General features: G+C 39.5%; 1 protein-coding gene across 3 annotated transcripts in view; it reads left to right on the forward strand.

Annotated features, from left to right (window-relative positions):
- CSMD3 (CUB and Sushi multiple domains 3) overlaps positions 1 to 24,490 on the forward strand; it is a 1,168,908-nt gene that overhangs the window by 552,076 nt on the left and 592,342 nt on the right. For all 3 annotated transcript variants that reach the window (XM_077808852.1, XM_077808853.1, XM_077808854.1), the window contains 2 exons: positions 3,362 to 3,465; positions 12,930 to 13,042. In XM_077808852.1, the coding sequence (XP_077664978.1) occupies positions 3,362 to 3,465; positions 12,930 to 13,042 (217 nt within the window). The remainder of the gene's footprint in view (positions 1 to 3,361; positions 3,466 to 12,929; positions 13,043 to 24,490) is intronic.

A 24,490-nucleotide genomic window follows, 5' to 3' on the forward strand; every position in this document is an offset into this window, starting at 1 on the left:
GGTGTTCTTTCCTAAACTGAACTCAAATACAGATGAACAGTGACTTCACACATTGCTTATGAGATGGTGCTTAGCATTTTACCAAGAGAGAACTAAGCCTTTTCAGGCATCACCTGGTCTTTTTGTCTACTGTGTGGATCAAATGAAGGGTCAGGCTATCTCTGCAAAGATGATTTTCAGGTGAATAACTTCCTGCATTATGACAGCATCTGAAGTAGCTCAGACCATACCTCCATAAAGATTATGGGCTCATTTGACTAGGGCCCAAACAATGTGGATAGTTCTCCTCAGTGATGTTTCAATATTGGACATTTGCAGGTCTGCTACTTGGTCTTCAGTACATATTTTTACCAAGTGCTATGTAGTTACCACTGCATTTAGGTCAGATGCAGACTTTGGTAAAGCAGTACTGAAGTCATTGTTTAAATAGACTCTGAGCCCCTCCTCCTGTCAGTACTGGGTGTGAGTCACCTGAGTGAAATAAATGCTTGCAACCACTTGAAGAATGAAAAATGTTGTTCTTGTTGTTATATTCCATGAGCAATTCTCCCTCCCCTTTTCATCTCAAAGAACAATTACAGTGCATATAGGTAACAGTTTATTTCCTGAGTTTATAATGCTTGGGTTTTGGATAATTACAATAGCTGTATAAGGTATTTTACCCCAGATTGCTGATATGAATTCTTGATCTTAATTCAATCTTAACATATTTTTGTCTGGGAATTTCCAAGGTTTTTTAACTTACAAATTGCATATATGAGCCATAAATGAGGAACTCAATGAAAATGTTAACAAGTGATATCTCTAATGATTTGAAGATATGAAGTATCAACTTCAAATCTGTTCATTAATTTTTCAGCTTTTATGGTCAGATTCACTGTCTTTTTTTTTTGGCTGTTTTACTCCACTCTAGAAAAGCCAAATGAGACAGAGTATATTGGCCACTGAAGCTGAGTTTAAAGCTGCTTTGCTTGGCAGAGCAGTGTAAAGCTCTTGTCCTGCAAATTTCCCCTGCCTCTTGCACCGTCCTATAATCCCCTGCATTCCCTCAGAAATCCTATGTTCTTATTGTCCTTTATATTTCCCTGAAACACATACCAATTTTCCTCCTCCCTCCAACTACACTTCCCCCACACACACATCAGTTTCCTCTTCTGCTACTACATTAATCCATGGATGCATGTGCACACACATGCCCCTGTTTTCTGTTCCCTACAGCCCTCTCTCTGGAATAGATTTGGTACCTTCTGAAACAAAATAATTAGGGTCAAAGGTAATTTTTTCCCATTGTTTTTCATTTAAAGTTACTCTCAGCGGGGTTTGGTGCATGAAATTATCTCCTTCAGAAAACACATGGAGTCCTATTGAAAATGGTCACCACCTCCAAATGCTCTTAAAAGGCACGAAGTCAAGCTGTCTCGGAGTGCTGGTGGCCCCTATAATTCTAGGAGAGGACACTCAGTCACATTCAGAGCAACGGTAAAGATATGCCCTTTTCATAATAGTCATCTAACTAAGGGCAGCTCTGGCTTCAGTTTTGTTGAGAACAATGGGAAGATGACAGCCATTTTGAAAGACGGCATTTTTCTTGTGGAATCATTTGGAGCAGAACATTATCTGACAGCTGCTGCTGAAGGAGAAATTATCAGTTCTCTTTCTCCATATATACATAACCAGTCCCCTCCCCCCAAAAAAAACACCCACACACCTTAAAATGTAACCTTTGCACAAGAGTTCAATTATTTTTAATTATATAGGAAGTTTGAGGTACCTGTGTTATTTCCTTTTTTTAAAAAAAAAATGTAGCTTAAGCAATTGATGGGGAAGGTATGCTGCATTTTTATGTAACAAAGTGGTTGAATTACTGCTTTAAGTTCAAAACTCATCTCATCACTCAATATGGAGCTGACAGTTGTTCTCCATAATATATAACATGCATGCTGCACATAGTTAACTATCTGTCATACTGGAGTTTAGAATACACAGGCTGTCATAAATATAAAGGGAAGAGTAAACACCTTTAAAATCCCTCCTGGCCAGACGAAAAAGTCTTTCACCTGTAAAGGGTTAAGAAGCTAGGATAACCTCGCTGGCACCTGACCAAAATGACCAATGAGGAGACAAGATACTTTCAAAAGCTGGGAGGAGGGAGAAAAACAAGGAGTCTGGCTCTGTCTGTGTGATGCTTTTGCCGGGGACAGAACAGGAATGGAGTCTTAGAACTTGGTAAGTAATCTAGCTAGATATGCGTTAGATTATGATTTCTTTAAATGGCTGAGAAAATAAGCTGTGCTGAATAGAATGAATATTCCTGTCTGTGTGTCTTTTTTGTAACTTAAGGTTTTGCCTAGAGGGATTCTCTGTGTTTTGAATCTAATTACCCTGTAAGGTATTTACCATCCTGATTTTACAGAGGTGATTCTTTTTACTGTTTCTTCTATTAAAATGTTTCTTTTCAAGAACTGAATGCTTTTTTCATTGTTCTAAGATCCAAGGGTTTGGGTCTGTGGTCACCTATGCAAATTGGTGAGGATTTTTACCAAACCTTCCCCAGGAAGTGGGGTGCAAGGGTTGGGAGGATTTCGGGGGGGGGGAGGGGGAAGACATTTCCAAACAATGTTTTCCCAATAAACCCAGATAAACGTTTGGTGGTGGCAGTGGAAGTCCAAGGGCAAAGGGTAAAATAGTTTGTACCTTGGGGAAGTTTTAACCTAAGCTGGTAAAAGTAAGCTTAGGAGGTTTTCATGCAGGTCCCCACATCTGTACCCTAGAGTTCAGCGTGGGGAAGGAACCTTGACACAGGCATAACAAAATGTTCACCTTTGGAAGTCATGTTTTTTTACAAGTTCATAAAAATATGTAACAGGTTTAACCTATAGGCTGGAATAATGTCTTCAAAGGCTTTTTTGTACCACCAAAACTTGATTGTAGGCATGGAGTGTGTAAATGATGTCCTCATCTCTTCAGAATTTCCTGGACAAAGCAAAATTATTAAATTTAATATGGGCAGGAGTGAATTTCACCCTCAGTAAGTAATTATGTTGCCCTGTGAAGGTACCACATTGGAAATATAATACAATTTTACAGTACTATATAAAAAGTACAATAACCACATAATAGGTACTTCTAGCATGCCAGCAAACTGGTGCCACATAAAAAAGAATTTTATTTTCATGGAATATTGCATTAACCAATTTTGCAGGTTAATAACAACAGGGTAGTATCAAATAAAATGTCACTAATATGTGTAGCTATTACTTATCTGGGGTTTTGTTTTATTTTTGCTGTTTGAAAGGTATCTGTATTCACTCATCTCATAATGAAATTTCTTACTTTTTAAGAGCATATTTTTTTCTACTAGGTTATTCAGATAAATTTTGAAGAATTTGATCTGGAGATTGGCTACGACACACTGACAATTGGTGACGGAGGGGAAGTTGGTGATCCTAAAACTGTGCTGCAAGTGTAAGTCTCGGTTGATTTGCTATGCTTTGCAGAATTACTTTAATATAGGATTTTCTGGTGCTATTGAATGATGCATAGATTGGACAAAATTCTATTCTCGTGTAACCTGAGAGATGAATAATGCCAACAGAAAAATAATCTTATGGAGCTCATCAAATTATTCAAGACTGACATATAGGATAAGGTATTTTAGTTCATATTTACCACCTTAGTTTTGAAAGAAGATGGGCATGAGAGCTAAAACAGAGTAACGTAGCCCCAGTTCTTCAGGCAGACTCATTCTGTTTTGCAAAAAATAAGCCTATCAATGCAGTTTTCCCAGGGTTACTATGTTTCTCTGCAAGGGCTGGGTGGTCAGATTGTGAATGTGATATAGAGGAAAGGGAATGGACAGAAAAATGTACTGCTTAAGTAACTGTCTTTTACAATAATATCCCTTGAAAAGCCCATCTTGACAGCAAATGAACCATAGGAACCTTTATAGCTCACTGACTATGACAGGTAAGCCCTGAACACAGGTTACATTATCTCTGTAATTCCTGATCCTGTTAAATATTACTGTTACCTAAACCATCTAATATTATGATTTCAGCAGTCCTGGGTACCTACTGCAGGCAATTTAGTGAGTGTCTATCTTTGGGTTTTAGTCTGCCACCCATCACCACAGTATCTATACACCTAAATCTATTTTATAATAATCAGTTTGTTCAGTCCTGGACTCAGATTTTCATTTACTTAACCTGCTGATGGTGTTTGGCTCTCTTGTGATGATCAGTCCCAAGAAGCCAAGTTCATAAAATTATATTTAATTAATAATGTTTAAAAAGACATCAAATGTACAACAATTATTCTAACCTTAATTTCCATATATTTTTAAAAGGGCAGAACAGTGTAACTAGGCATTAATTGTCTTTTGTTACTTTGTGTTGCTTTATTTGTTTGTTTTTGTTTGTTTTTTCAATTGTAATAATCTGGACCAAAGGAGGTAAAAATTGTGTGTGATTTGTTTTCATGAGGCCCCTGATATGCATTTAATTTAGTATTTAATTTTTCTTTAAAAATAAATAAAGATAATATTTTGTTGCTTAGAGAAGATCATATGAGTAGATCATAAGTGAAACTTTTTGGCCAGTTCTTTTTTTTCTGTGAATAATACAAATGCACAACATTGAAACATTTCACAAAATTGTTGTGGAAAAACCATTGTGAAAAATCAAAACATTTCATTTTGATATTTTCAAAACCAAACCTTTTAGATTTTTCACTTTGAAACTACTTTTTAGTTCAAAATTTCCCTTTAATTTATTTTATAAATTCAGAAACATTTGGAAATGGTCAAAATTGAAATGTTTTGATTTTGAGATAAAATATTTCATTTGACCTGCACATTTTTTTTAAAATTACTGGTATTTTCCAAATTGAAGATGAACCAAAAAATCCGTTATTTGCCCAACTCAATTTATAAGAGATTGGTCTTTTGCAAATAGCTGCATAAATAATGTGCAAATGGGGAGAAGGGTTAATATTTTTATAAACAAATATCTTTTTAATAATCACTTCTCAACAGAGGCCTTACGTGCCAACTTTCATTCTGATTATTTTTCAAAACTGAGTTTTAAACTCTGAATGTAGGAGTTCATATAATGAAAGTGTTGGGAAAACAAAATGGTAGCTTCTCAAGTGGGTATGATGTATCTGTATAAAATGAATCAAACATAAAAGTTCGATCCTGGAGAAAAATAAACATAATTGTTCAAACAAAATAAATAATCAGTTAGAAATGGAAAAGACCTTCTAGAACATCTAGTCCACTCCAAGTCAATGCAAGTTTACTCCTTACAGTACATTTTCTAGTCATTTGTTTTAAAGTGTTTTTAAATGTCCTGAGAAATAAGGCTTCTATCACATCCCTTAGGAGTCTATAGCAAAGCTTCCTAGATCATAGTGCACAATGTCAGAAGGGTATTTTTTGATATTCACCTTATTTTTCCCTTTCTTAAGCTCACCTAATTACTCCTAATTATTACAGCCTTGAATCTTACTCTATCTCCTTTGCATTTAAACACTTCAAGTATCTATAGACTTTCATCATGACTCTCCTTTAGCAATATTACCCTTTTCATCATAAGGTAAACCCTAACTATTATTTGTGGCCCTTTTCTGTACTCCTTCCTTTATGTCACTATCTGGGATATTACTGTGTGACAAGATGGTGCACTGTAGATTCACTGGCTTGATGCATAGTAACTCACCCTGTAGACTTAAATCAGCACAAAAGCTATGTGTATGTAACACACACACCTCCTGGGTATGGTGTTCTCTGAATAGTGGCACTGAGTGGCATCTAGTGGCACTGAGGCCACTTAGAGCAGGGATCTCAAACTCAAATCACCAAGAGGGCCACATGAGGACTAGTACATTGGCCCGAGGGCTGCATCACTGACATCCCCACCCCCGCCCCCACTCCACTCCTTCCGTGAGGCCCCGCCCCTTCCCTGCCTCTTCTCTGCCTCCTCCCCTGAGCACGTGGCTCCCTGCTCCTACCTCGTCCCTCCTGGAAAGCACTAAACAGCTGTTTGGTGGCAGGAAGCACCTGGAGGTAGGCAGAGGAGCGGGTACACGGCCTGCAAGAAATAACTATGGAGGAGTGGGGGGGCACGGGGAGCTTGGCGGGCCGCAGGAAATAACCCCACGGTCTGCGTGTTTGAGACCCCTGACTTAGACATATAAAATGAGTCTGCTCTACAGCCTTAGCTAACAGCCAGTTGGCTTTTACAGCTCATGCTGTAGAGGCTCATGCACTAAGTTCCAGCAGTCCCTGGTTTGATCCTCCCCACTGATGACCGAGGTCTTGTTGGCATTAAAAGTGGGGGCTCATCCGGGATTTCAACTGGGAGGTCTCTGAAGCTCGGGATGTGCTTCCTCAGCTAGGGGAAGTATGTAACTCCCACACCTTCTGGGTATGGTGAGAGAGAGACTACTCTATAGGCAGCTGGCTTTTAGCTCATGCAGTAGAGGCTCATGCAGTAAGCTCCAGAGGTCCCAGGTTCAATCCTACCCACCAATGACCGGGGTCTGTCAGCATTACATGTAGATAAGCCCTCAATATTTCCGATGCAATCACATTTGTATAGTGATATATATCTTAAAAGGACTGTATGTACATCAATTTCACATTATCTTGAAAAGTTAGAAAGTAAGATTATTATCCACATTTTATCTACAGGGAAAGTGAGACACAGATGTTAAATGACATTCCCAAGAGCACACAGCAGTCACAAGAAGAGACAGAATTAGAACTCACATGCTTCTACTGACCTGGACCACATTGCCTCATATGAGGAGACAGCATTTATTAAAGTTCTAATACCATTTAAACGAAGTGTTGGTATTATCATCTTTGGCACTTAAATTACAGTAACACATTCAGATACAGTGCAGCAATTTTTTACATTTTGACAAATGTAGTGAACCATTCTGCACTGGTTTGGTTTCATTAAAGGTGTTAATATTTTACAAGAAAGTATTTGATGGTGAGGCATATTTTGAAGAATGATGAAATTACAGTATTGAAACTGTCAAGAATATGAATGAACTCTGTATCATTTTCTCTTATCAATGCATTACTCAAATTGTCATGATATTCTATTAAGTAAGGATGAACATAAAGTATAACAGGGAAGTTGTGGTGAAAAGAGAGCTGAGCAAATAAATTGCAATGAATATTTTCAGTTCAGAGGATGTTGATGACCAGAACATGATTTCCTCAAATTATTTTGCAGGTTCTATGGGTTATTTTTTTTTAAATCATACTTGAATTTTGAGATGTGTTGGTTTGTTATGACTGGTCACATCTGACAAATAGATATTGTTTCTGTTCCGCAAGTGTCTGAGTATCAATTGTTTTGTAATAAGGTTTGTGGCAGTCACTAGGTATAAAATCTCTCAGGAAGAATTAACAATGTAAGTCAAGGCAGTAGATAATTAGGGAATGTTAGAACATTGTAAATCTTTTCCTGTCTGGGCCACTTAGAGCCTGGGGTGGAATCCACAAAAGTACTTAGGCGGCTGTGTCCCTGTTTTGGCTCCACTGTGATCCTTGCTGAACTCTTGCTGAACCGTGTAGGCATCTAAACTCAACACCTGTTTTTCAGGGTAAAAATTCCCTCGGCATCTAAGTTTCTGCCTCTGGGCATGTGCACTGCTGTCTCCCTTTAGGCATCCGGACACACATCTCCCACCTAAGCCTCAAAGTGATTCATGAAACAGGGAAAAACAAGCATTTGGCCACCTAAGTCATGTGCAGGGCTCCATCCCACAGGTATGCTTAGAGGCTCATTTAAAATCCAAGATGAGAAGGTGGTGGTACCCACCTTGTAATTTTTAACCACACCCACTTGGATTGGGAGTGACCCAGGTTTAATTTCCCCATCTCTGCTAGAGTGTAAGAAAAAAAAAATTGAACAGGTGTCTCCACCTCGCAGGAGAGTAATGACAGAGCTAGGGTTATTCCAGATGTAGGGTTATTCCAATGTGGAGTTATTCCAATGTGGGGCTCCTTCAGTCTCTCCTGTTGAAGCTTTTTCCGCTGAAGATAAATAATAAAAGAGTGATTGGAGCAGGGGGACTGGACCCTGGGTCATTCTCTCTCTCTCTCTCACTCTCTCACTCTCTCTCACACACACACACACACACACACACACACACACACACACACACACACACACACACAATTTAATTGTTTTTCTTCCTGCAGATTTTTATATAATACGGTGAGAATGCATGGTCCATGGTCCTACCAGCGAACGTTGCCATCAAATCCTTGTTAGACGTGTTTACCTGCCACTTTACCAAGGCTAATTAGGAAGATTATCAGTGTCTGAACCCACTAATTATACCAGGCACCGCTAGACACTTATTACCCAAAGCACTTGGGGTCCAGATCATCAACTTGAGTAAATTCTTGTAGTTTAATTGAAATCAATGGGGCCTATAATTACACCAGGTGAGGATCTAGCTCCTAATTTGCAAAGTGCCGTTCAGGAAAGTGCTAGAGGTGAAAAAAATGAATTGTCAATGTTTTAATTTTATGGAAGTGGGGTAAACCTTGTGAAAGTTTAGGGCCATTTTCCCCCATGAAAGTGTTTGGGTATTTTGGGCACAATGGTGATTTCCAGCAATGTGGAAAAAATGAATTGATTAAACAGAACTTGTACTAATTTCCATGGTTCTATATTATACAAATATTTTCCATTGAGACCAAAATGAAATGTAGGTCTGGAAATTATCAATGGCTGTTCCCAAAATCTACAATCAGCCATCTACCAGAGACAAAATCTAGAGGTGGCCAGTCCACCAATGCTTATTCTAGTGGAGAGACATCCTGTTATTAATTTGGTAGTTTATGAAATTGCCAGTCATGGCAAGATATATTCTTTTTGTAGCAGGAATAAGCATTTAATACATTAATTATTTAATTTCTGCCATGCAGTTATTTGTTCAGTGCTGGCAATAGTCTTTATAGTAGCTCCATCTGTGAACACAGATGTGGGAAACTGAGGTGAATTTCTCACAGAAAGAGTATTTAAACAGAAGCAGGCTAAGATGATCAGGGAAGAGTTCTAAAACTAGCTACAGTATGTATTTTAAATCCATTTTGAAGCTCCAGCACAGCTTCAATGATTGACTTGAATTTGAAAATAATTTTTGTATGCCCTTTTTAGGAGATAAACAATTTCTAGACATTGCCTGATCTCTTTCTAATGGTCCTGGCTTCATTTTCGAGAAAGGAAACTGAGCTAAGTTAGTTGCAACCCATCTGTTCTCACAGGCAGACTCTTGCCAACTTGGAAAAAAAGAGTTGTTCAGTAAACATTCTGTTTAAAAAAAAAAGAAAAGAAAAGAAAAAAAGACATATTATAAAATGAAGTGGTGTCTACTATTCTGCCAAAAACAGTTTTCATTCGGGATATATCCACAAAGGGATTTAGGCACCTAAGTGCCACTTTAGGTGCCTAAGTCCAAAATGTAGATATTCAAAAGATTGTAGATCTTAGCTGCTTCCTAATCTTGTAGCACCTAAAGTCCCTAGGCATCCAAGTTTCTGCCACTAAAGTCCCCAATACACCTAAAATTCTGACACTGCACAGCTCCCTGTCCTAATGCCTGGGTGCCTAGCTCACGTCTAAGTCCATGCAAGATCATCAAATGAGGCATTCTCCCACACCAGTCTTGCCTGTGGGGCCCAATCTGGTTGGCAGTCTCAGAGGTTGCATAACAGATCAGGCCCTGCACAAAACTCTGCTGCTGCCCTTACAACTTTTAGCTCAGTGGTTAGAGTTCTCACCCAGGATGTGGGAGACCAGGGTGCAAATCCCCACTCTGCCTGCTTTGGAGTAGGGATTTGAACAAAAATCTTCCCACTCCCAGGTGAGTACCCTAACTGTTGAGATATGGAATCACTCTTTTTTCTTTTTCTTTCGCCCAATGACTAGTTAACCACTGGAACAAATTAATAATGGTTGTGATTGATTCTCTACCACTGGCAATTTTTAAATCAATATTGATTTTTTTTTCTGAAACATATACTCTCGTGAGTTCAAACATAAATTGATTATTTTTTCTTATTGTCTCTTACTGAGAATGATATGAAACAGTTTAACTTAAAATGAGCTAAATAAATGGTTTCCCTTTTTAAAAGAGATAGTTACTTCAGGTTTTGTTCCTACTCTGGAGAGATTGTATGTTCTAGTGGTTGAAAGGGGCACCAGGTTTCTATAATTTTTGGTGGTGCCCAAGCAGAGCCGTCCCGTCCGTGGGATGGACTGGGGCAATTGCCCCAGGCCCTGTGCTTTGAGGGGCCCCATGCTTCAGAGGGACACCATGTCGCATGACGGACACTTGACAAAATTACCAGACTTAGTAACGGATGTTGGGTGGGGGGGTATTATATCATTCAGTCATTCGACCCGTAAAATATCACAGAATTTTCCACACTGAAAAAAACCAGTAACCTAGCTAATAATAATAATAACAACAACAATAACAATACATTAAACTCATATACTTTATGAAAAATGTGTGTATACTGTATATGAGATTATTACATGAGAAATTAAAATGAGTTTGCTTTGGGATTTTTCAAGGCACTTATATCATTTAAACACATTTGGTACCCTGAGTAATGATTCTTGCAAATCACATAAATGGGGAACCCATGGTCTCCTTCCCTCACCCCATTGCAAAGGCACAGGGGTTACTGCTGACTGCCCTAGGGTTGCAGAAAATCCTATGGGCAAACCATATGAAAAGAAGGGGATCAATTTATACAGAGGGCTGAAGTGGGACTCCCATAGTGCATTAATTAACACTCAATAAATACATCAAAATTACAGAGATAAGAACCTGTAATGATAGACTTTACTTCATGAGATGCTCCACAGAAAGAAGACCCAGAGGGAGTAATGGTAGGGGCAATCCTAGGGAGACCAAAGGGACTGGTAGAGGGAGTGGACAAAGAACAAGGGTAGAGGCAGAGTTGCTGCAGGGTTGACCCAGTCTTGTGAATCTCCCCTGTTGATGGAAACACTGATCACTATGACTATAGGAGGGAACAGTAGAATGGAATGTCCAGAAAAATGAATGACTTGAGGACAATTTTCTGAAGGGACCCTTACCCTTCCAGAGCTTTTCTTGCTGTGACATTTACATTTCTGCAGGGTGGGTTGTAGTTGGGTGGTGGATGGTAGTAAAAGTGTATACACTTGGACTGAGATTGAGATGGAAATCGGAGACAGACTTGTTGAAAGTCTCTGGGTAAGGAAAAAAGGGGTAAAAAACAAGGGGAATGTCATGGTTGGGTCTACTACAGACCACATAACTGGGAAGAAGAGGTAGATGAGGCTTTTTTTAAACAACTAACAAAATCATCCAAAGCACAGGACTTGGTGGTGATGGGGGACTTTAACCACCAAGACATCTGTTGGGAAAATAACACAGCAGGGCACAGATTATCCCATAAGTTTTTGGAATGTATTGGAGACATTTTTTTTTTTTTTTTTTTTAGTTCAGAAGGTGGAAAAAACTACTAGGGGGGAGGCTGTTCTAGATTTGATTTTCACAAATAGGGAAGAACTGATTGAGATTTTGAAAGTGGAAGGCAGCTTGGGTCTCGCAGGGATCAATTCTGGGTCTGGTTCTGTTCAATAGCTTCATCAATGATTTAGATAATGCCATACAGAGTACACTTATAAAGTTTGTGGATGATACCAAACTGGGAGGGGTTGCAAGTGCTTTGGAGGATAGGTTAAAATTCAAAATGATCTGAACAAACTGGAGAAATGGTCTGAAGTAAATAGGATGAATTTCAATAAGGAGAAATGCAAAGTACTCCATTTAGGAAGGAACAATCAGTTGTACACATACAAAATGGGAAATGACTGCCTAGGAAGGAGTACTATGGAAAGGGATCTGAGGGTCATAGTGGACCACAAGATAAATATAAATCAACAGTGTAATGCTGTTGCAAAAAAAGCAAACATCCTTCTGGGATGTATTAGGAGAAGTGTTGTAAGCAAGACATGAGAAGTAATTCTTCTGCTCTACTCTGCACTGATTAGGCCTCAGTTGGAGTATTGTGTCCAGTTCTGGGCACCACATTTCAGGAAGGATGTGAACAAATTGGAGAACGTCCAGAGAATAGTGATAAAAAATGATTAAAGGTCTAGAAAACATGACCTATGAGGGAAGATTGAAAATATTAGGTTTGTTTAGTTTGGAAAAGAGAAGACTAAGAGGGGACATGATAACAATTTTCAGGTATGTAAAAGGTTGTTACAAGGAGGAGGAAGAAAAATTGTGAAGAAAATTGGGATTAAAAATTTAAGCAATGGGCTTAAATTGCAACAAGAAAGGTTTAGGTTGCACATTAGGAAAAAAACTTCCTCACTGTCAGGGTGATTAAGCACTGGAATAAATTGATGGGAGGGCGGGAGGTTGTGGAATCTCCAGCAGTGGAGATTTTTAAGAGCAGTTTAGACAAACACATGTCAGGAATGATCTAGATAATACTTAATCCTACCATGAGTACGGGGGATTAGACTAGATGACGTCTTGAGGTCCCTTCCAGTTTTATGATTCTATAATTACAAAGCAGTAAAATTCTGTGATTAAAAAAAAATCTTTCTTTAAAAAATTAATAGATTCTATCTTTTTCCTCTCTCAAGTCTAAGTGTCAATAGCACAGGTGAAACAAAATTAATCTGATTTTATTATTTACTGTTGCAAACCACAAACAGTTAAGAACTATTAATTTTCTCATACTCATTTTTCTGTACTTGAATATTTTGGTTCTCAGAAGGCTGTAATCAAGGCTTCCTTACCTGGATTTTGTATCTGTGACAAACTCATATTTAAATCCAGATGATTTTCTCATTAAATATTGTTGTTGTTTGTTTTTCTTCTAGACTAACGGGAAGTTTTGTACCAGATTTAATTGTGAGCATGAACAGTCAGATGTGGTTACACCTTCAAACGGATGAAAGTGTGGGATCAATTGGCTTCAAAGTTAACTACAAAGGTAACAGTAAGCTACTGTGGACATGCTTAGCTGTACATAAATCTAAGCAAATAATTATATAAGGTTTATTTTGCATGCTAGCAAATGCTCTCCATTCCCTATTCAGTAATACTGAAAGCATCCAAATGTCTTCGGCCCTGACTGTGCATGGAGCTCTGTGTAGCAGCTCTGTACATGTCTGATTGTGTCCTTAGAAGGATTAATTCCTCAGAATACAACTGAAAAGTAGGTTTGTTATTATTTGTATGTTGTAGAAAAGTCAAAATAAAATACTTCTGTGATTATTTAAATCCAGGCACTTGATACAAGCAAATATATTTTCACTTCAGAAATTAACCTATTCCATAATTTGTGTGATATGTGTAGGTGTAAGCACACAGATGTGATTTGATTTATAGTAAATAAATGTAAAGATGAGTTTCTGTGCCTAAACCCCCATGCTTATCACAACAATCTGAACAGATGCCCAAGTCTGGAATAATATGTGGGTTGAGACTGAGGTATGTCAGTCAGTTGTGAAAATAAACTTGACTAACAAAGTTCTTGAGCAGGTTTGGCATGAGGAGGATATGTAGTATATAAGATGAAACTGCTGTTGCTTTTGTGAGCTTTTGGGAGGATGTATCAGTATCTATGTGGTTGTCTTTTTATTGGATGCAGAGCTTGCCAAGCCAATTTATGGCAGCAAAGTGTGAATCCCTCAGACAACCATCAAGTCTGGTCAGAGGGCAGTTCTCAGTGATGTGTGACTTTGTTTGTCTTTGGCCACAACAACATGTGGGATCCTCTTGTTCACCCTAGGTTATCTATGTGGCATAAACATCTGTTTCACCCAAAAGTTTAATAGTAAAGAGAAAAAAATTGTTTTATTTTCTGACAGAGGTAATGGTATACTGATATATCACCATAACCCCAGATGGTGCTTGACACAGATTTTAAAATGACATGGTCCCTGCCCTGCAGAGCCTAGTAGCTAAATTAGAGCAACAGAAAATGTGGTGAGAGCCAACAAAGAAAGGTGGAAAAAAAGGGCAAGGGTCAAAGCAAATAATCATGTGAGTCATATCTTTTTCACATTGATATTTTAAAATAAAGATCTCGGTCAGGGAGAAGGATGGAAAAGTGAGCACAAAGGAGTTTGTCAGTGCTGGGTAGCAATCTGAAAATAAATAGGTGTTGAACAGGGATTTGAAGGAGGAGGTGAGGATGCTTTGGTGTTCAGGAAGAATGATGTCATCTCAGGTGTAAGAAGCAGGTGTGGGGACAGTGTGACAGTGAGATTGTGAGGAGAAGCAATAGAGAATAACTAGATCAAAAGAGTGAACAGATCCCAGAGAGGAAAGTGGGGAGGGACAGGAGATGAGATATAGCCAGGGTCAGAGGTATGGCAAGCCTTACAAATAAGAGCAGGTATTAACTTAATGCAGGAGAACACTGGGTCCAAGAAAGGAGATTTGAGGAGAGGGTCAGAGTGGTGGCAGAAGGTTATTTAGTTGCAGAATGTTGCGTATATTGAAAAGAGTTGCTGTGAGAGTCACAAATGCTAGAAATGGGGAGGTTACCATACTTTGGGTGAAAGAAAATGATGGTAACAGGAGTTTTGCCAAGGGGGATATATTTGAGGAAATATTTAAGAAGTATGCACAAAAAGTAAGCAGATTTGGAGAGAACCTGGATTTGAGGAGGAAGTAAAATAAGTAAAATAAAACTCCAATACTGCAAGCTTGATTGGTTGGGCTGGGGAGAAGGAGTAGAGGCAAAGTCAGCAATGATGGAGCAACTGAGGAGATGAAAGGTTTAGGAGAAAAGATTAGAAGTTCATTTTTTGCCATTTAAATTTAAGGTATCTATAGAACATATACAAGGAGGTATCAATGTGATAAGAAGAAATTTGGGCCTGGGCATGTGTAGGTAGGTCAGACATGGAGGAGCAGATTCAAAGGTCATCTGACTAAAGATAAGATTATGCTACTATCTAGTTGTAGTGTGTTCATTAATTATACTAGAACAATATGAACATGCATTTTACTTCAAGAGTTGAAAGTGAGCCAATACCTGAAGGCTTGTTTGGAGGATTAAGCCTCCATGGGGAACCAAATACAGATGGTACCCACTATTCTACCCTTGAATCATTCCTCCTTCTCCCCATCACAAGGACTACTCATCTGGTGCTCTGTTTTCCCTAACAACTCTGGTCCCTCATTTTACCTTACTGTCGGCTGGAGGAAACATGAGCTGCCACACACTCTACCCTCTATACACATATGCTTGTTTCTCCTGGGCCTGTGACTCCTCCAGTGCATCCCTCTGGTCCTTTATGTTGCTGGGTGGCTGGTCTACTAATGGGGTCTTCTGAAGTCCACTCAGTATGGATTGCTACTTCCTTCCATCCTAAAGAATATTCTGGGTAAGTTAAACAATTCAGCACAAGTGGTAGAAAATCCACACATACTTGCTATCTAGCTCTACTGAGCTAGGGCTGAGAGAAGTCCTTCAATCTTTAGCATGGTAGTTAGGGAAACCCAAGGCTGCCACATTCTAGGGAACCTTGGCAAATCTTCTAGAGCTTACCAGCTAAGAGTTCTGACCGTCTTTGTGAGCTCAGTGCAGCGGCTAAGCAGGAAGAACAGAAGATTGTTCCCTGTTCCTTCTTGACAGTTTTTTTGGCAGGGTGAGCAAGGAGTGGGGTGGATCTGAGGAGGCATCATGTCCTCTGTCCATACAAAGCACTCTTAAGATAAGGGAACAGCCCATACCCTAGGAGGAATGAGCTGCATGAGGATATTGATGTATAATGCTTCTAATAAACTCATCACCATGATATTTAGGGGCCATACTCAAAACCAAGACTAGCATAATTTTAACTCATAAAGGACCATACTGACTCTCCAAGTACAGGGTCCCCCTTAAGACAGCTAATGTAAGAAGGAAGTCCAGTCTTATTTACATTAGAAGCAAGCAGCTGCTGAGAGGAGAAGATGGACAGGTTTATGAAGCATGCAGAACAGACAAACATACACCAAAACCCAAGATCATGTTCACCATATTTCAGAGGCAGAGGGTGCAGTTTGTGAATACAGGAAACCTTGAACAGTAGGTACATTTGAAAGAGAATTTGAGGTTTGATTTAGATATTTTGCACAGTTTAAATACCTGCTTTCATTCTTTACATGATTCACTTTTAGAGGGCAGGTCATTTGTGGACAGTGTCTTATTATACACAGGCCATTTTGTTCCTGTTGTACATTTATTCTTTCACAGAAATAGTAGTTCTTCAATAACTAAACTAATGCTATGTGTGTATGTAGAAAGGAGAGCACAAAGGTGACCATTTACATTCTCATCTCCATTTTGTTTTTCTGTGTGTGTATTTGCATACTTATTTAAATAATCTACCTAAACTTATATTTTTTCCCTAAATGGTATACTTTATACTGTCTCATCACCATGATATTTGAATACCTCCATGGTATCTGAGTGCCTATGTGTCTGAAAGGTAGTTCTGTTCAGCTGGAAGTTGGAGGTAAATTCTTTTCTTTTTCAAGTGTCCTCTGCAAATTCCCACTTCTGAGATGTGTTCCAACTGATGCCATTGAATTGTGTAGACTTCTGTTAGCAGTGCCTGTTAGAGTGCTCACACGCCTCCTTTCCCTCCCCGCCTCAATGTTTGAGCACAACCTGAAGGAAGGGCTCTACAAGAGGCCCAGCCATGGTTGTTGCATCAGTTTCTTCCAGCTGCTGATCATGGATGACTGTGAGCCTTCTTCAGATTCCATGTGAGTCCTTGGTTATGTTACCTCCAAATCCCAAGACCCCTGTCATCTCTGACACTATTGCAGATTCCTACCTCAGTGGTATCCCCAATTACTTGTTAGATCTGGGCTTGGACCTTCATTCACAGGAAGAGTTGGATCCAACCATTTATCCAGATCCTTAAGTTTCTAAGGGGCATTCTTTTGAGATGGACTCTTGTAAATGCATACATTCTCCTAACTGTTATATTGTACTGAACTGGACAAGCTGGCAGGACTGGGAATTGTATCTCTGGATGCTTTGGCCATTCTGCCCAAATCCAGAGTTTCTATCTCAACCTGTTTCAAGAGCTACCACCTTGCATCTGCACCGAGGCAGGAATATTTTTGCAGATCCAGGACAGTCAGTCTAAGACACTCGGATCTGGGACACTCAGATCCCATGCTAATGAATCCCATACCAAGGCCCCTTATGGTTATCCAAGACATCTTATATGATGAGGAAGAGAAATGTGTTGCACCTCCACAAATCAAAATTTTACATCAACACCATGAACTCATATGCAGCTCCTCTCCAGATGAAAATGTAGGAGTAGCCTCAGCTCCCTCAACTTCTGAGGCCAATGGGGGCTGTGGGAAGTGGCACTGGCCAAGGGATGTGCTGACTGCCAGTTCCTGCAGCCCCCATTGGCCTGGAGCAGCGAACTGCAGCCAGTGGGAGGTGAGATCAGCTGAACCTGTGGACGCAGCAGGTAAACAAACTGGTCCAGCCCACCAGTGGGCTTACCCTGGTGGGCTGCATGCCAAAAGTTGCTGATCCCTGTGAAACTGTCTCACATGAAAGATTGAAAAAAATTGGTTTGTTTAGTCAGGAAAAGAGAAGACTGAGGGTGAGGGTATGATAAAAGTTTTCAAGTACATAAAAGGTTGTTACAAGGAGTAGGGTGAAAAATTGTTCTCCTTAACCTCTGAGGAAAGGACAAGAAGCTATGGGCTTAAATTGCAGCAAAGGAGGTTTAGGTTGAAAATTAGGAAAAAAAATCCTAACTGTCAGGGTTAAGCACTGGAACAAATTGCCTAGGGAGATTGTGAAATATCTGTCATTGGAAGTTTTTAAGAACAGGTTAGACCAGGGGTGGCCACCTGTGGCTCCGCAGCCACATGCCGCTCTTCAGAAGTTAATATGTGGCTCCTTGTATAGGCATCGACTCCAAGGCTGGAGATACAGGCGCCAGCTTTCCAATGTTCTGGGGGGGTGCTCACTGCTCAACCCCTGGCTCTGCGACAGGCCCTGCCCCCACTCCACCGCTTCCCACCCCCTCCCTTGAGCCTGCCATGCCCTCGCTCCTCCCTCTCCTACCCAGAGCCTCCTGCACTCGACAAAACAGCTGATCAGGAGGTGCTGGGAGAGAGGGGGAGGCGCTGATCGGCAGGGCTGCCGGTGGGCGGGAGGCGCTGGGAGTGTGTGGGGGATGGGGAGCTGATGCGGGGCTGCTGACGTATTACAGTGGCTCTTTAGCAATGTACATTGGTAAATTCTGGCTCCTTCTCAGGCTCAGGTTGTCCACCCCTGAGTTAGACAAACACCTGTCAGGAATGGTCTAGTTATTACATACATAGTCCTTAAGTGCAGGGGACTGGACTAGATGACCTATTGAGGTCCTTTCAAGTCCTGCACTTCTATGATTCTATGAAGTTTGAAAAAAAGTTTCAACTTTGAATTCTGTTTCCCTAACATTGGAGTCGGTTCATGCCGTTCTTACAATGAGTGGCAAAAATCACTATGGACATACAGTTTTGGACACTATAAAAATATACCATCCAATTCAAAACCCTCCCTCTCCCTCCGTATCCTGGGACCCTTCTCATGAGTCTGTGTTAAGAATTGAAATCAATTCTCTACTAAGAGAGGGAGCAATAGAGGAGGTTCTTGTAGATCTCAGATATCAAGGTTTCTAGTCCTGATATTTCCTACTTCCAAAGGAAGTTGGCATCTTTGTCCAGTCCTGGATCTGAGGAACTGAACAGATACATCTGAAAGTTTTGCTTCAAAATGATAACACTAGGATCCATTATCCCCTCCTTCCTTCTCCCATCTAGATTGAGATTGAGAGTAGAAAACCAAAGATGCTTACTTTGATAAGACCATCACACAGGAAGTATCTTTCTTTTTGCCACAGGACAGGACCATTTCCAGTACAGGATTCTCCCCATTAGCCTTTCTACTGCACCTCAAGTATTTGCAAAATGTCAGTCTGTAGTAGCAGCTTTTCTAAGAAGACAAGAGATTTTTGTTTTTCATTATTTAGATAATTGATTCCTAAAAAGTATCTTCTGAAGATGAACTGAAAGAAATCATTCAATTCACAGGCTCTCTATTCCGCAAGTTGGTCTTTTTGATAAACAGAAATAACTTTTGACCCCATCACAAAATATTTTTTTTCATGGAATCACTTCTAAACTCCAGCATGGTGAGGACTTATCTCCTGGAGAAGAAATTTCTGAAACTGAAATTTATCATTCAGTCTCTGCTTTAAAGTCCATCTCAGAGAGTAAGTTTCTCCCTCTCCCTACTGGGTCTTATGATATCAAATACTTATGTCACTCCTTATGGAAGACTAAGAATGCGACCCGTTCCACACTGTTTGGTAAGAAGCTTCAGACCTTCAGTAGACAAAATGAAGCTAATTGTTACCATTCCAAAGAAAATCCAGAAAACTGTTATGGTGGAGGGACCAGGAACATGTATCAACCCTCCGTCTCCTTCCATGATAAATATAAAAGACACCTCAAAACAGGCTGGTGGGCACACTTCAACAATTTGTTAACAAAAAACCTGTGGAATCAGCAAGAGTGTCACCTTAATATCAGTGTTCTGGAGCTAATAGCAATTTGTTTGGCACTCAGATCATTCCTTCTTCAGGTGCAAGGACCTTGGTTAAAATGGCCACAGGCAATCGGATAATATACTATGTAAACAAACAGGAAGGTGCTCAGTCATTACAGCTTTGCAAAGAGGCAATAAATCATTGGGATTGGTATATAATGCACAAGATTTATACAGTAATTCTGCATGTGGAGGATCTTTCAAAGAGTTAGCAGAGCAACTAAGCAGAGACTCTTTCCAGATGCACAAATGGTCCTTAAATGAGACTCTAGTCCAGGACATTTTTTCCTTTTTGGACTATGCCAAATATAGACCTATTTTCCACAAGGTTCAATGTCAAGTGCTGTCATTATTGTTCAAGATAATGAGCATATGCTCACTTCCTACAGGTACATTCCTCCTCAGCTGGGATATAGAGCTGATTTATGCTTTCCTACCATTCCCTCTAATGTTGAAGGTTGTGAAGTTCAGACAAGATTCAGCCAGACTGGGGTGATCCTTATCATCCCAACTTAGCCACGACAGAAAGTCTTAGAAAACAGACTTACTTCTTCTTTCTAAAGGAAATTACAAATGCTTACCAGTATCACCGGACTGCCTGTGACAGCAGCAACGGAAGGTGTACATTCCAGATCCACTTTAGTTGCATATGACAATGTGGGCAATAGGATGCAGAAGTACAATGTGTTTTAGGTAAAGCTAGAAGACAATAAACATGAAAAAGTTATTTAAAATGGAAAAGATTTTCATTATGGGTACGTAGTAATGTCCTGAGTCAGTTCTTATTCAATCCATATGAGAGTATTTGCTGTTCCTAAGAATAAGGGTTTGTCTACTGCATCACCCCAGGTACATCCAGTACAACAGCAGCTTTTCATATGCCAATAGATGGTAAATCTTTATTCTCTCACAGAATTGCCAAGAGATATCTGAAAGGTTTGCTAAATCTTTATCTCCCTGTGAGAGAGCCAATTCCCTCATGGAATTTAAACTTTGTGCTAACAAAGCTTTGTCTCCATCCTTCAAAGTTTTTCTTCTTCTTCTTCTCTATTTCATGTTTCAATTAAAACCACATTTATGCAATAACTTCAGCCAGGAGGGTCCGTGAACTTCATGCCATAGTGGCTGGCCCTTCATTTACGAGTTTTCATAAAGATAAAGTAGTTCTTTGTCCTCACCCAAAATTTATATCTAAAGTTGTTTCCGATTTCCATATCAATTGATCCATTACTCTCCAGGTGTCCCAGACCATATTTACATAAGACAGAGTACAAATTAAATTGTTTGGATAATAAAAATGTGCTAACTTGCAATTTAGATAGGACCAAAGATTTTAGAATTTCAAAAACAGTTTCATATGTGAGTAACCGTAAGGGAAATACCATTTCCACCAAAACATTATCTTGATGTGTTGGCTGTGTATAGAAGAAAGTTATAACAATGCCTCATGGTCTCCCCCATGTTCCACACTCCACTAGTTCAATGGCTGCTTTTATAGCATATTTAAGGCATGTCCCACTAATTGAAATTTATTAAATGGTGGTATTGAGTTTAACACATACATTTATTAAGAATCATGTCTTAAATATAGCAGCTAGATCAGATCCCAATTTGGTAGATCAGTTCTGCAGCCCTTACCTACTCTCTCTCTCTCTCTTTCTCTCTCTCAATTATGGTTGTTTACTTTTTCACAAGGGTTCTTCATACTCCCCACCCACTTTCCCCTCTTCTGCAGAATCCCAGCTAACCATGATTCTGCATTAGCAATCTGCCTTGCCCCTTTTATATCTTCTCCCTCAGAATGTGCCCGAACGCTGAGAGGAGAAGTAGGGAAGGGGAACCGGAGCCCTCTAAGAGGAGCTGCTAACAGAAGGCTGAACTTTTCAATGGCATTGATTAGCATGTATCCCGAGAGTGGGAATGTTCAAAGCCAATCTCAAAAAGCCTCAGTTACAAGTAAGTAACCTTCATTTTCAAGGCAATTCTTTTTGTTGTGGTCCTTGAGAGTGTTTGTTTATTCATTGTAGATGACATATATATCCCAACAGCCAATAGGCCCTAGATAAAACATTTTCATGCCAAGGCCTTTTGTGTAAAGTTGGTAGATCCACAACACAGAGAACCAGTTGGAAGAGATTTTGGATGGAAATTGGCTTTGCAGAGTTAAAGGATGCTATCAGTAAAGGTTTGGAACTGGTGCAATCAACTGGATGACATACAGAATTATCTGAATGGAGTAGAGAATAAAAGTGGAAGCCATATCTGCACAGATGCAGGGAGTGGAAATTTGGGTAGCTGAATTAGAAAACACTGCATTAAGGTCATGGCACATTTTTGACTTCTTGATTTAAGAACAAGCCCCTAATAACAGAATGAATATATTCACACCAAAAAAAAAAAAATATGAAAAAAGTCATGGGAGCCACAATCCCTCTCCCCCTTTTCCCACTCCTTTAAAGAATATCTCCTTTAAATCCTTTACCAATCCATTTGATCTGATCATCATATCGCTTCCCTATGGGGTAACCTGCATTGGACATCTGCCCCATACTTACATAGTGAGTTACATAATCATAGCCTGACCCCTGTTTCATGTCCTTCCCAACTAAGCCCCCAACCCACTGTGGGGAAGGTGAAAAAAACCTCTACCTTTCCTTGGTAAATTTGGTGGTGAGGGGAAAAAATTCTTCCCAACCCCCTGAGAAAGGCATGATTAGCATAATGCTCATAGCAAATCATGACAAAACCTCGTATTTCATTACTTCCATGGGTGGGATGGTAAGTGCTGATCCACCTGGTCCAGGATGAAGAGGGTATTTCCTGCCCTGGCATAGACCTACATACTCTCCCCTCTCTTCTGGTCACTTGGGGGAGGGGATGGGTCAGCCTCCCCATGCTGACCTGGTCTGAAACTTGTGCAGTAAGTCATTCTCTAGCTACCAGGCCCTTAAAGGGGCCATGCACTTTTTCCTACAAGCTAGATGACAACTCTTACCAATAATGTGTGGGGGCGGTCATTTCACTTTCCAGCACATTTTTCTTTTCAAACACTTATTGAGATCAGCTGGGATGAGTACTGTGATTTAACACACAGGCTTATACGCAAAAAGGAAAGGAGTACTTGTGGCACCTTAGAGACTAACAAATTTATTTGAGCATAAGCTTTTGTGAGCTACAGCTCACTTCACTGGATGCATGCAGTAGGTATTTTCTACTGCATGCATCCGATGAAGTGAGCTGTAAGCTCACGAAAGCTTATGCTCAAATAAATTTGTTAGTCTCTAAGATGCCACAAGTATTCCTTTTCTTTTTGTGGATACAGACTAACATGGCTGCTACTCTGAAACAGGCTTATATGTGGATTAATTCCTGACCCAGAAACTCTTTTGGGGACTATATTTTAATAATTGTGGTCTGTACCATATTTGGATAATTTGCCATTTTTATATGCTGAGATATTTTGATGTTCCTCTAGGGCAGCCATGGAAGGTGAAGTCTCTGTGCGTGGAAGTTCTTCAATAGCCGTATGATAGAGACAATTGGTTCTTTATGGAATCGGTGTCAGGAAGATTCCAAATTGCTACAATAAGGAACTTTTCAGTATACCTAGCCAAATTTTGCTCTTAGTCACTCCAGTGTGAATGCAGAGTAACTCCAATAACATTTCTATTAGTAACAATTCAGTATCCTCCTGACACTGATTCTGTAAAGACCCAGCTGTTTTTGTCAAATACATCGTCAGGGACTTCCAGGAGCAGAGACTTGGCTGTACAAAAAACTATTTTATTAATGGGGCTACTACACATTTTAACCAACATCAGGAAGCCAAATTTAGATTGTTTCTTTTTTTTTAATTTAATTATCTTTTGTTTTGGATAAATAAGCTACGTTTGAGGGTTCAGCAATTCCACCTGAAAGTGATTTCATGAATATTTTAATACTCGATAATTTAGTAGGTTTTAGAATGGACCATTATCTGAAACCTATTCCAGAATGTAAGTTCTCTTTTTCTGTATATTTCATTGGGAGAATCTCTGATATGGACATGTGATGTACTGAAAATGTCATTTGCCTTTTAAGATTAAGTAGTACTACATATAGTATTATTTTATGTTCCTACTCACTTTGTTTTATGAAAATTATTTAAATATGTTGTAATAAATACATAAATTTTAAAACCTCTTTTTAAAACAAATGTTTTATTAGCTTGCAAAACACATATGACCTATTCTTCTGTTTTGGATAAAATGCCTGTCTAAAAGATTAATTAGGAAACTAGAGCAACAATGATATGCAAAAAAACCCCCAAACCTAAGAATGAAATACTAACAATAGTATACTATATATGTTATGTATGCCTTCACCTCCAGTATGTTCTCTGTTCAAATTCCCAAAGTGTAAGTCTTTATATTTTATCTAGAAACATTAAACATTTTAAAATCTTGTCCTATAGATCTAGGGAGTAGTGCGATAAACATAAGCTCTCTCTCTTACTGCATTGATAGGAAGGAATGCTGGAAATTTGGGCACAAAAACAGCCTTTGCTTAGGCTATGTCTACACAACAGCTTATGTCATACAACTTATGTCACACCTCCCTGAGTGACAAAAGTTACACCAACATAAGGGCTGATATCTACAGCTATGTCAGTGTGCGGAATTGTTTTTTTCGTGCCAATGGGAGAGCTCTCTCTTATTGGCATAGAGCGTCTTCACCACTGTGTAGGTAGACATGCCCTTAGTCATGCTTGGAGGGATTTTTCTCCATTGTTTACAATGATGTGGCTGGGGGAAGAAATGCAAACTCCCT

Source organism: Eretmochelys imbricata, chromosome 2 (assembly GCF_965152235.1).
Source record: "Eretmochelys imbricata isolate rEreImb1 chromosome 2, rEreImb1.hap1, whole genome shotgun sequence".
In the NCBI taxonomy this organism is placed as follows: domain Eukaryota; kingdom Metazoa; phylum Chordata; order Testudines; family Cheloniidae; genus Eretmochelys; species Eretmochelys imbricata.